Source organism: Suncus etruscus, chromosome 13 (assembly GCF_024139225.1).
Source record: "Suncus etruscus isolate mSunEtr1 chromosome 13, mSunEtr1.pri.cur, whole genome shotgun sequence".
NCBI lineage: Eukaryota > Metazoa > Chordata > Mammalia > Eulipotyphla > Soricidae > Suncus > Suncus etruscus.
The window spans coordinates 28,264,100-28,278,105 of record NC_064860.1 but is presented as its reverse complement, the minus strand read 5'-3'; the positions used below and the strand labels follow the sequence as shown (position 1 = coordinate 28,278,105).

Below are 14,006 nucleotides of genomic sequence, written 5' to 3'. Positions count from 1 at the left end.
ACCTGGCTTGGGGGACCATATGGGACATCGGGGGATCAAACTGCGGTTTGGCCTCGGCTAGCACAGGCAAGGCAGACGTCTTATGGCTTGTGCCACCGCTCCGGCTCCCCAATATATTTTTAGTTGAAGTAACATTGATTTATAATATTATGTAACTTTATTATATAACATTAAGAAGGGAACAGTTTATTAATGTATTTCACGGGACTGAAAATTATTATTTTAGGGGTACAAGGTTACCACACCTTGTTTACTACTAGAGACCAATTTCTTTCCACCAAAATCCATTGCCTTCTGCCTTCCCCCACGTCTGTCCTTTGCTGTCATTGGTAACTTCAGTTTTATAGTCAAGAGTGTAAGGATTTATGGATAGTAAAGAAAGCAAAATGTTTGCCTTGCGTACTGCTTACCCTAGTTTCACCTGCAGTGTAATATATGGCCCTAAGCACCACCACGAGCAACCCATGATTAGAGAGTCATGAGTAAACTCTGAAAATTGCTGTATGTGGCCCCAACCTCACTATTCCCCTAAATAAAGAATGTAAGTTAATTTGGGGTTGAGGCATTGTCCCCTTTCTTTGTTTCTTTTATTACTGATGTATGAAATTATACATTAATTTTTTTCTGCTAACTTTGCTTACCATGACTCCCCGTAGTTCCAGCTATGTTGTAGAGAAATGAAAGACTTTGTTTTGTTGTTCTTGTTGTTGTTTTGTTTTTATAACTAAATAGGATTTTATTGCATATATTTACCACATTAAATGTGTCTGTTAATCTGTTTTTTGACACATGGATTGTTTCCAGATCCAGGCTATTCTAAATAACACTACTTTGGACATAAATTTGCATATATCTTTTGAATTAGTGTTTTTGTATCCTGACAGTGAACACCTAGAAAAGGAATTGCTGGATTGTGTTTGTTTTTAATTTTGTGGAAATATTTTTACTGATAACATAGCAGGACCAATTTATATTTTAATAAAACTGAATGAAGTTTTCTTCTTTCTTCACACCTCTGCCACCACTTGTTTCTGGCTTTTTTTGATACAGGCCATTCTCACTGGTCTGAAGCAATATTCCATTGTTTTGATTTGCATTCAAGAAGGAAGGATTTCGAATAGTGACTTCCTTGTGCATCCCTGCGTCAGTCAGGATTAACTTTAGAAAGGTAATACCATGGACTGGAGAGAGAGCATAGAGAGTAAGGCACTTTTTGCACATGGCTGACCTTGTTCATCTGCACTGCCATACTGTTCTCTGAGCTCCATCAGGAATGACCCCTGAGTACAGGAGTAAGCTCTGAGACAGCTGGATTTGCCCAAAAAGAAACCCAAAAAGTGATACTAGAATTCTTTGGAGTTCTCTTTAAGTTCAGTGAGACCACTCTATCAGTCTTTAACAAAGAGTCTGCTTGTATATTTTATATATGTATTTAAAAATAGAAATATTCTTTTTATAAGCTAAATGTATATTTGAGGCCCAGGTGGTTTTTAAGACCAGATGGTATTTATGACCCCTCTCAACTAAAATTTTTAGTTTCTACCTCTTGGCAACAGTGCAATATCTTTATCACCTAGGTCAGGGTTTTCTTTTTCTTTCTTTCTTTTTTTTTTTTTTTTTTTACTTTTTTGGACTTTAAGACCATACCTGACACAGTACTCAGGATCTGCCAGAGATCACTTCTGATGGTACTCATGATCATATCTGATGATGCCTGGGGTTCAAGTCTGGTTTGGCTGAGTGCCAGACAGTTATTGTATATTCTGTACTATCATTCCAGCCCTTAGTCCAGCTTTTATTTTGTCTATCTATGAATTCTAAGGGCTGGTTTTTTGTTTGTTTGTTTGTTTGTTTTGGTCACACTCGGCAGCGCTCAGGGGTTGCTCCTGGCTCCAGGCTCAGAAATGGCTCCTGGCAGGCTTGGGGGACCATATGGGTTGCCGGGATTTGAACCAATGACCTTCTGCACGCAAGGCAAATGCCTTACCTCCATGCTATCTCTCTGACCGTGGGCTGTTTGCCCACACCCGATGGTCTCAAGGCTTCCTTTTGGTTCTGCAATCAGGGTTCACTCTTGATGGAGATCAGGGAGGCAAGGCAAGCACCTTGCCCACCATAATATCTCTTCAGGCCCAGCACCTTAAGAGCTCTTATTCTTATAAAGGCTAAGTCAAGAGCTAAAACTTTTGATAGTATCAGGTTTTAGGACTTTAGTGTTAGTGCTTAATTAATTTGCTCTTTTCTGGTCTTTGAGGACATTTGCAAGGTCATTGGGCCCAGAAGGAAAAAACAACCACAAAAACAAACAACAAAGTATACAACTTCTTATATCCTTTAGACACAAAGATGTAAGAAGCAATGAATTGATCACACATGCAAAAGTGCTCCAAAAACTATAATATGTTATAAGGTCTCATTTCTTGATTCATTTATTAAATTTTTGTTCAAGAGCCTAAAACATCTCAGAAGCTGGATGCAGCAGGTACTTGGTCACTGCCCTGATAAAATGAATTGTCTCAGCCCTGAATTTGTAAGAGTGAACAGCTGGTTTCCATGTGTTCTGAATTGAGAAATCAGTCTCCCAAGTTTAAGTTAGAAAAATATAAAATTAATATAGTTTTAATTTACCTTTGTCATAAAGCATTTTTCCAACTTCAGATAGCTCTGAAATAATAAAATGAGTATATAGTTTATATTCACTGAATATTGGACTTTGCATTTCTATGTCTTATATGACTATATTTGTATTATATTGACCTCAAAAATATGATTACTTAAAGATTCATGGACTGGGAATATGATTTAAGGGAAGGATACATGTCATGCAGATGTGAGGTCCATGGTTTATTCCCAGGCACTCTCTGTCCCCCATCCCTGGCACTGATGGAGGAAGGGAAAAATTAGTGATCAATGTTGCTGATCCTCTGGGAAAGGGGAGAAGTCAGGACTAGAGCAGTTAGGGGATCTGAACCCTAGCTTTGGGCGTTCCACTAACCACTGGCCCAAAGGACCATGGGAAGCCCTGGGCCCCTCTTCACTGGCTGTCTCCTAAAGATTCAGCTCTAACATTGAACATATGCTAAATGTTGAAAGTTTTCCCACACTACTCCTAGATATAACAAAATGGAGGTGCTTTATCACCTCTAAAGTAAAAGAATGTCAGTGTGTACTTCTACAGTGGAAAATAGCAGCCAGCTGCAGCACAGTTGAGAGGCCAGGGATCCTTCCTATAACTGCAGGGGTCACTAGCAGGTGTTCAGGCTTGTCTCTGAACTGAGTTTTGTTCCCTCTCTTGCTCTTTTCTTTCTCATATTCTATCATCTATGCTGATATGTTCTTTGCTTCCCTTTTCACTTGTCTCACTCCTTTGCCTCAGAAGACTTCCCTCTACTTTCAGGAAGTGTGGGTGGATCTTGTGTTTGAAGTAACTGAAAACTTATTACATTTACTTTTTCAAAAATTTTGAAGTGATGAAGCCTTGTTTTGGCTCATCTTTTAAATGAATTTTTAGAAGCTTTTTAACCTGATGGTGAGGGTGGGAGAAATGGGCTGGGTAGACTAGACTAGGGGGAAAGAATTCTGTTCTGTTGGTAATACATCTCCATGTTTATTCCATCTTGGGCTTTATGGTCCCTCAAAGAAAATTAGACTTTGAGAAACCCTCATCTACGGTTGGTGCATCTAGTTGAATCTCTATGTAAAGCTATATGGAGAGCTCTCAAAAATTAGGAATATGATTTCCATATAACCTAGAGATACCACTTCTTGGCATCTACCTCCAAAACACAAAAACATTAATTTGAAAGGATAAATGCCTGCACTGTTCGTACCCGTTGATCTGCAGTGGCCCACGGGGTCCATTCTGGTGCCACAGCAAACTCAGTGCCTGGCTCTGACTCATTGGTTGCCCCATCCAGACTCTTGGGCCAAGCTCTGGGACAGCTTAAAAGAAAAAAAAGAAATAGAACCTGGGTTATCAACATGCAAGGCCTACCCACTGTAGACCCTACCCATATACTATTGTTCCAACCTAAATTGCAAGTATTTTGACTGCAGAGTAAGGCATACGATTTTTTTCATTAAATTTATTTATTTTAGACACCTTAGTTTACAGAATTGTTCATGATAGAGTTGCTTCTGGCATTCAGTATTCAAACACCAATCTATTATCACAATAACCTCCCCTACACCCTTGTCATCAGTTTGCTAACTTCACCAAAGTCTTCCCCTTAGCACATATGAATAATTTACTTGATATTGCTTGGTACAACTAAATGGTAATGGAATTATACTGAAAAAAATTTCAATAAAGGAAAATTTGTGAAAATTAAAAAAAAAAAGAAAGGATAAATGGTTTTTTTTTTTTGGGGGGGGGGTTTACCTGGCAGTACTCAGGGGTTACTCCTGGCTCCATGCTCAGAAATCGCTCCTGGCAGGCTCGGGGACCATATGGGACACCGGGATTTGAACCAATGACCTTCTGCATGAAAGGCAAACGCCTTACCTCCATGCTATCTCTCCGGTCCCTAAGTGGTATTTTTATCACAGCTTAGTATAATAGCCAAAATATGAAATCAACTCCATTGCCCAATTATAGATGAATAAAACAAGAATTTATGGTATGTTGGGGCTGGGAGATAGCACAGCAATTAATGCATTTGCCTTGCACACAGTCAACCCAGATTTGATCCCTGACATCTCATATGGTCCCCTGAGCCTGGCAGGAGCAATTCCAGAATGCAGAATCAGGAGTAACCACTGATTTCTGGGTGTGGCCCAAAAACAAAACAAAAAAAGGGTGGGAACAATGGAATACTATGCAGCTCCAAGAAAGGACAAAAATCATGCAATTTGCTACAACATGGATGGAAGAGAGTATCAGTCAAAAGGAAAGGGACAGACACAGAATGATCTCATATAGGAACGTAAGGTACCCAGTAAGGAACAATGATACATTGTACAGTGGATTGGGCATTTGTCATGCAGCTGACAAGGTTTGACCCCTGGCATCCTATATGGTCCTCCAAGTCTGCCATGAGTATTCCCTAAGCTCAGAGCCAGGAGTAAACCCTGAGGGTGGCCTGGTGTGGCCCTAAAATAAAAAATAAAACAAAAACCTAGCAAGGTAGCAAAAAAAAGCACAGCAGGAGATCTGATCCACAGAACTGAGTTGGAGTACAGGGAAGGAAGGATAGGGAAGGATTTGGGGAAAGGAAGTGGGTATATTGGTTATGGGTATGGTGTTGGAATTATATACATATGAAACAGTTATTAACATTATTGGAAATTATAGTAGTTCAAACAATTTAAAAAAAAAAAGAAAAATGGACCTTGAAAAATTATGTTAAATGAAGTAAACCAGAAGAAGTATAAAGAATGTATCACTTATATGTGGTATTTAGAATAACTACATGAAGAAATGCAGTGGTCTAAATGAATATTATCTCTAACACCCTTGGCCTCAAAATATAGTGAGGAAAAGCAAAGAAACTGAGTGAAGGAGAAACACAAATATGAAAGGATGGGTGCTAGGGCCAATTGGTCTCAGGTTCATTGGTGGTGTTAAAAAAGGAAAGAACTGAATATCCAAACCAAAGTCAACAATGGAATCAAGAGACCAAAATGTTAACAATCTAAACTTAAAACGAGCCTGTTATACCTGCAAGCTTGGGAGTAAAGGGTAGGGGCATGGTATGCACTCTGGGACCATTGGAGGGAGGTCAAAACTAGTGGTAGGATTGGCTCTGATTCATTGTATGTTTGTATGTATGGAGGGCTCTGTAAATTACAGTGGTTTTGTTTTGCCTTTTTTTTGTTTTTGTTTTTTTGTTTTTTGGGTCACAGGCACTGCTCAGGGGTTACTTCTAGCTCTATGCTCAGAAATTGCTCCTGGTAGGCTCAAAGGACCATATGGGATGCTGGGACTTGAACTCCAACATTCTGCATGCAAGGCAAACACCTTACCTCCATGCTCTCTCTTCGGCCCTTGTAAATTACAGTGGTTTCAATAAAATAAAATAAAAACTTTTTAAAAGCAAAAACAAAATGTGTACCACTTCTTAAATGCAATTCTATTCCAGAGGCTACCAGTTTGGGCTTGTTTTACAGATTTTGTGTAAATTTTATTTGGGGGGGGGCACACCTGGTGACACTCAGGTGTTATTCCTGGCTATGTGCACAGAAATTGCTCCTGGTTTGGGAGAACATATGGGACCTCGGGATCGAACCGAGGTCTTTCCTGGGTCAGTCGCGTGCAAGGCAAACGTTCTACTGTTGCACCATTGCTCCTACCCCTTGTGTAATTTTTTCGTTTTTTTAGTTTTTGGGTCACACCCAGCAGCGCTCAGGGGTTACTCCTGCCTCTATGCTCAGAAATCGCTTCTGGCAGGCTCGAGGGACCATATGGGATGCCGGGATTTGAACCACCATCCTTCTGCTTGCAAGGCAAATGCCCTACCTTCATGCTATCTCTCCGGGCACGTTTAATTTTTTTTTTTAACGTACTACAGTTTCCATTTTCTTTTCTCATTTTTTCTGGCATGATGCATTAGCAAATTTTCAATTTAAGCTATTTATCACCCAAGCAAGAAGAAATGTAGAAATTATTTGGTGGATAGCATTATGGTAAGGCCACTGGATAAGACTGAAGGGTGGGGGGATTACTTTGAGGAGGTATAGAAATGAGGATGGAAACAGTTTATGAGGAGACCTAATTTGAGATTATATAAACCTTATAGCCATATTGTATTTATATCCTGACAACAAAGAATTGCCCAAGGTATCATGAGATCCACTGTTTGATCTTCCAAATTCACCTGCAGTGAAGTTTTTCAGCTATAATGAGAGAAGACAAATGAGCACTGGGATTGCTCCTGGAGCCCTGTAAAGACTGATAGGAGTGAAAGGAACACAGCTGTTACAGCTGCTACTGTCTCTTACCTGCTTTGTTTTAACTTCAGATTCTTAACTGGCACCTTCTATCTTTTTCTTTTAATTAGGAAAAGGTGGCATCTCTTTCCTCCTGAGGACACTCCTTTTCTTTATCCAACTAGAATCCCTTATGAAGAATCCAGTGTATTTAGTAAAATCAATGTTGTGAATCCTGATTTAAAGCGTTTTCCTCAGTTTCAGAAAGCTCGAAGACATTTGGTTGTTCTGCACCCAGGACAGGTAATATGGAGATTTAAGATACTCATGGGGTCCGTGCCCTCCTCGCTCACTCTTCTCTTCTTTCAAGTTCCTGTGCCCTATACTTCCCCTACCTCAGTACAAAAGAGAATGGTCTTCTTCTCTGCTGTTTTTCTGTTGGGATTATTCGGGTGAAAAGAAAGTTGCCAAGGATTAGGAACCTGAGTACATTTGGGACATTAGTTCAGAGTATTTGCTCAACCCAGACACCTAAAGACAAGTTGAAGGAAATGTATTTAAGTGCACTAAATGAGGAAGAATGAATTGAGAATGAATGGTAGCCATTTCCATAAGTGACTGCTTCTAAAACATTTCTAGAGGTGTCCACTTAGTGCTGCTACTCTGGAAGGACAATGATCCCTGCAGCAGGGGTATTTGTCTGATGCTGTGGAGGTTTTCTTTATCTCTTTTTTTTTTTTTTTGCTGGGGAGGGAGCACACCTGGCAGTGCTCAGGGTTTACTCCTGACTCTGCACTGAGAAATTGCTCATGACAAGCTCACAGGACCATATGGGATGCTGGAGATCGAACCAGGTTTGTCCTGGGTCCACCGTATGCAAACGCCCTACCACCTACCACTGTGCTATCATTCCAGCTCCCTTTCTTTATCTTTTAGAGCAATTTTCTTTCCTTCATTATCCCTCTTCCTGCCGGCTTCCTTGCTGCCTTCTCACTAGCTTTTTTCCTGATTTCTTCATACCCATTCTCCAACCCCAGGTCTTTAACTTGATCTGATCAAGTTGCCTGTTGTACTCACTCTTCACTTAACAATTTCTCCAGCCCTTGACAGCCACCATACTATCTCTTTTATATTTCTATACATTTCCCTTTTATGGACATTTTATGTGAGTGTATTTGTGTAGTGAGGGGATCTTGTGTGTTGCATTTTGCACATAGTGCAATGTTCTCAAGGATCTTACATCTTATACTCATAAATTCTATTGCAGTATTCTTTATATGTGGGTATATGTTTTATTTTTGTTGTTTAATAAGTCATTTTATTTATTCATAAAATATAAAATGCTATTTATATAATAATATTAATATTATTCATAATATGTTATATAAATATTGATTTACATTTGAATTGTTTCCTCATTTTGGCTTTTATGAATCTTGATCATAGGAGCATTAATGTGCAGGTTTGTGGATGACTGTATGCTTTTTGCCTGGGAGTGATGCTGCTGGTCATATGGTATTTCTTTTTGATAACTACCAAATTGTTTTACACAGCATCCGTGCCATTTACAGGCCTATTACCAATGTGTGAAGGTTCATATCTCAGTAGTGCATGCTGGTTTTCAGTACTATTATTAATAATGATGATGTTTATTGCTTTTTTGAAGTATTAAGTGTTTGTTTGTTTTTTAATTTCTAGAGGGAAGGCCTGATTTGGCCATAGTTGCTATGCTCAAGGTTTATTCCTGACTGTGATCAGTGATCACTGCTCAGATCGTAGATGATGCTGGCCAGGAAGGACCCCTGTACTATCTCTCTGACCCTGGTTATTCATTTTTTGCATCTATTTTAAAAGGCACATTTGAGTTAGTAGTTTTATCTGTTGAGCCATTTCTCTTACAATCTGCTCATTCCTAATCCATAGTAAATGTTTCTTTTTTTTTTTTTTTTTTTTTTTTTAGTAAATGTTTCTTACCACTTCACTGAAAGTATACTCTGTGAATAGGATATTTATAATGAATGAAATTCAGTGGTGAGTCAGTGATAACAAATCATAAAGAGTAATTAAATTCAGTGTTGAGGGGCTGGCGAGGTGGTGCTAGAGGTAAGGTGTCTGCCTTGCAAGCATTAGCCAAGGAAAGATCACGACCGAGGTTCGATCCCCCAGTGTGCCAGATGGTCCCCTCAAGCCAGGGGCAATTTCTGAGCACTTAGCCAGGAGTAACCCCTGAGCATCAAACAGGCGTGGCCCGAAAAACCAAAAAAAAAAAAAAAATTCAGTGTTGAGTTCTCCTAAAAAGACTTTCCCCACCTCTCAACTTTATCTTGCCAGTAGCCTTCAGTTGCCTAAATCCACAGCTGGATTTTTTTTTCCTTTCAGAAATCTCACCCACATTTGGACAAAGGCAATTCTCTGAACATTGCCTATTGCTTGTTATTACTGTTCCCTCCTCTTTCATTAATACTGAGTTGCTGGACAGTGTAGTGCTGAGGACGGCTTCTGTCCTACAGTGCCAGTGGGATTTCAATGAATTCTCTTCAGGGAGAGTGAGTTGCATGGCGGCGAAATATGGAAAAATGAAACCACACAAAAGTTTGTGGGGTCAACACATCTTCTGGCAGAAGTGCGACAAGTTTAATTTAATTTAATTTAATTTAATTATTTATTTTTGTGTGTGGTTTTTGGGTCACACCCAGCAGTGCTCAGGGGTTATTCCTGGCTCTAGGCTCAGAAATTGCTTCTGGCAGGCACGGGGGACCATATTGGGCGCCGGGATTCGAACCGATAACCTCCTGCATGAAAGGCAAATGCCTTACCTCCATGCTATCTCTCCGGTCCCCGACATGTTTAATTTTAAATGGGGTTTTATAAGGGGTAAAGCCAGTCATAGCTATAGAGAAGAATGTTTACAATCACAAAGCAAAGTTTAACAGTAAACAATACTTAAGCTATCGGGGTAAGCCATAAGAATTCTGAGTTACAAAGGAAAAGATCACAACACTGGGCAGCTCTTTGCAAGCTAACTTCAAATGCAAAATAAGGGATTATTAAGGAGTAGAAAAAAAAATCTAGGAACATGATCTTCGCTGAGATAGCTCTATTGTTTTAGTGGTAAAGGAAAGAAAAGAGTTATATCCACTAAGGTGAAGTTCCCATTTTTCTAGGAAGAATAAATAGCCCAAGATCTGCATTCTGGCTACACCCTTGATTACTAGGCTACAAGGACATATTTGAAAAAGAGAAAAGTTATTGTCTTAGATTTTGGTGTTAAATATTATCAATAAAGAGTTTTTGGTGCTAGGATTTCTCTAAGCGAAAGAATTTGATTGAGGTCGTATTTTGGCCTGTGATTTTACAAGGGAGAGATAGCCTATGACAGAAATGTAATGTCAGTACCATGACATGAATTTCAAAAATATCTCTTCGGGAATTCCTCAACCCTCCACGCAGGGGCAGAAACATCCACAACAGGCCTTTTGAGGAACCCCCTGGGGGTTATTTCAGCTCTGTACATCAGGGAAATCTAGGGATACATCTGGTGGACTGAGTTCCCCTTAAGCTTATGCATGGCATGGCATGCCACTGTAGGAATCTCTTGTTCTTGCAGTCTCATTCAGAATGTCACTATTTTATTCCTCATTTCTAGTTCATTTTGAGCAACTCATAATGCCAGTAGGATATCCAGATTCTTTTTTATTAAATGATTAACATATTTCCTTTAATAAAAACCTTTAAAAAGACTGAACCATATTGAAAAAACCTGGCATATTACTGTTCATACTTATATTAATATGATTAATTAGACAGTTTTAAAAAAATTAAATCAAATTTAATATTGAAGCAGCTTGCTTCTGAAGTTTTTTTTTTTAATTTTTATTGTGAACGAAGTGATGAGTCTTTCACAGTAATATTTAAGATACATAGTGACAATGAATCAGGGGCATTTCCATCACCAGTGGTGTCCTTCCTCAACCCCTATTCCCAGCATGCATCCTATATCTCCCTCCTTTGCCCCCCCCCTCCCCCCCGACAAATGTGACTAGTTTCCTCTGTGAACAACTTGTTGTAGATTGGTATCAATTCTGTTTTTGTTGACTTTGGGTTTGATATTTAAGTCTGATCATTTTTTTATTTCTACTCAATGACCATATGACTGTGTTGTCCTGGTACCATGCATTTATTTCCCCCTCAATTTATGAGACAGAAACAAGATAGATATCCAGACTCTTCATTAAGTCCTGGCTCTTCATAGCCCTGTTCTTGGACTTTATCTATTTCTCCTTCAGTACTGGTAACACTGTTACTCAACTGTCTCCCTTCCTTGTCTGTGCTTCTTCTCCCTCCTGGCTTGTCTTCCTTAGTTTCTTTAAATTCTCCCCTGCCCTGTTCAGAAAACTTATCCAGTTTTTCTCCAACCTTTCCCTGCATTTCCCCTACTGCTGAAATGCTCTTCCATCATTGTCTACTCTTCATATTTACCATGAATGTAAAGTCACTTTATATGTAATGATTTCTCCTTGGTTAGATTTCAGATTATTAGCAGACTGAAACTAGCTCCTGTATTTTTGTCTTCCCCTTTCTCAGAATGGAAAAACTGTATTATGGTAAGGAGGAAAAATCAGAAATTCAGAACCTTTCTAAAAATCTACATACATGTGGAGAAGGTTCAGAATTTAGGAGAATAAATATTGGAGAATCTAGCAGTGTTCTTTTTTTGAATGCATATGAATTAAGAATAAAAAAGGATTTTCAGAACATTCTCATTTCCCTTCACTGCATCATTATTTATACAAATGTATCTGTGTTTATTTTTTCCCTAGCAAATTCAGTTAGAATCTAATTTTAATAGAAAAACATAAATACCCTATTCTTGGGGCTGGAGAGATAGCATGGAGGTAAGGCATTTACCTTGCATGCAGAAGGTTGATGGTTTGAATCCCAGCATCCCATATGGTCCCCTGAGCTTTCCAGGAGTGATTTCTGAGCATAGAGCCAGGAGTAACCCCTGAGTGCTGCTGTGTGTGACCCAAAAACCAAAAAAACAAACAAACCAAAAAACCCTATTCTTGTGGTGATTATTTTTTATTTAATTTTCAGGTTCTGCTTGTTCCCAGACACTGGTGGCATTACGTTGAATCCATCGATCCTGTGACCGTCAGTATAAACTCATGGATTGAACTGGTACAATTTTGGTTTTGCTTTTAAATAAATGTATACCTGCCTCTAAGATAAACAGAACCTGTCTATGAAAACTACTTGGATTTGTTGTGCTACTATTCCTAGATTCTGGGCTCTACAGCTGATACTTGGAAATAGGATAGTTAGTGATACCACTTCCTTTCTTTCAGACACATAATGGCTCAGGTGTTGGCATGTAGGATCTTTTAAGTAAGCGTATTAGGAAACCTTTGTTGGGCCTGGCTGGTCTGCCTTTTGTGTCCTATATTGCAGCTCTTTTCCACACCATCTGGGCTGGAACTACTGCTTATTGGGTCAGAATCCCAAAGTAGCTGACAGTCGCTTCATCTCCATGAGTCCACTCACTCCTTATTGAAGGGAAGAGCTGCCATCTTTCTGCTTTTAACCCCACTTCATTTCTGAAATTACTCAGGATTTTTTTCCCCAAAATTTAAGTCACTGCTTTGTGCTCCCTTTAATTTTCTTTTATAGTCTAAAAACGACTAGTTTCTTTACAGATATTTTTTAATGTTTCCTTTAACCCCAATTTTTTCATTTTGGTCCTATCTTTGTAGCCTAGGCAATTAATTAAAAGTCTAAATCTTTGTGATTCTCTAACCAAGATGATTATTTAACCTCATCAAGCCTAAATTTCTTTATCTGCAGAATGAGGATTATAATTTTACTTAACTCAGAACAGTGCTTTTGATATCTAAGTTATGCAAAATATGTATAAAGATACATATATATATAGTGCCAGGTATGTTAAAAATAGAAGTTGCTATGAGAAGGAGAAAGAGGTATCATGTACACCTTTTCATATATGTACCTAAAACTGAATATTAGTTGGCTTCTTTTAGTGGTCTAATTTCTGTCTAACTTTACTCAGATCTTAATTTGCATTAGTGATTCTTATACTAGTGTATGTTTAAGGAGCTTATATGTATTCTTTTTTTTTTTTATTTAAACACCTTGATTACATACATGATTGTGTTTGGGTTTCAGTCATGTAAAGAACACAACCCATCACCAGTGCAACATTCCCATCACCAATGTCCCAAGTCTCCCTCCTCCCCACCCGACCCCCGCCTGTACTCTAAACAGGCTCTCCATTTCCCTCATACATTCTCATTATTAGGACAGTTCAAAATGTAGTTATTTCTCTAACTAAACTCATCACTCTTTGTGGTGAGCTTCCTGAGGTGAGCTGGAACTTCGAGCTCTTTTCTCTTTTGTGTCTGAAAATTATTATTGCAAGAATGTCTTTCATTTTTCTTAAAACCCATAGATGAGTGAGACCATTCTGCGTTCTCTCTCTCTCTCTCTCTCTCTCTCTCTCTCTCTCTCTCTCTCTCTCTCTCTCTCTCTCTGACTTATTTCACTCAGCATAATAGATTCCGTGTACATCCATGTATAGGAAAATTTCATGACTTCACATCTCCTGACAGCTGCATAATATTCCATTGTGTATATGTACCACAGTTTCTTTATGTATTCTTAACAGCTCAATTCTTCATGATTTTATTTTCACATGGTTCACTGTTTACTATTGAGTTGTCCACCATTCTGAACCAATGAAACTCATTTTTTTCTCCTTTTATTTTTTTTATTGTAAGAATTTATTCAAGAGACAAAATTGATTAACATAATGAGGTAAACTAACATAACATAATATAGTGACATAACATAACATATAATATAATTGATATAATAATAATACATGTAAGTCAAAGAAAGTTTCTGATTAAAAACACAATTTTTTCCATAATGGCTTACATATCTTTCACTGTAGTATTTTAGGTATATATTAACATTGAATCAGGGGAATACCCCTCACCAACTATGTCCTCCCCCCATTCCAGTTCCCTTTCTACAACCCATATACCCCCCCATCACCCCCCGGGCTGCTAGAGTAGGTGGAGCCCTCTTTGACTGGCTTACTATTAGTGATCACATATCTG

At 38.6% G+C, this 14,006-nt stretch overlaps 2 protein-coding genes across 2 annotated transcripts in view; one reads left to right on the top strand and one right to left on the bottom strand.

Moving 5' to 3' along the window:
- FAM162A (family with sequence similarity 162 member A) overlaps positions 1 to 14,006 on the bottom strand; it is a 497,431-nt gene that overhangs the window by 40,432 nt on the left and 442,993 nt on the right. The gene's annotated exons all lie outside the window — the stretch shown is intronic.
- The window catches only part of HSPBAP1 (HSPB1 associated protein 1), a 54,113-nt gene that overhangs the window by 37,667 nt on the left and 2,440 nt on the right, over positions 1 to 14,006 (top strand). Inside the window, exons 6-7 of the mRNA XM_049785541.1 lie at positions 6,999 to 7,170; positions 11,965 to 12,048. Coding sequence (XP_049641498.1) covers positions 6,999 to 7,170; positions 11,965 to 12,048 — 256 coding nt within the window. The remainder of the gene's footprint in view (positions 1 to 6,998; positions 7,171 to 11,964; positions 12,049 to 14,006) is intronic.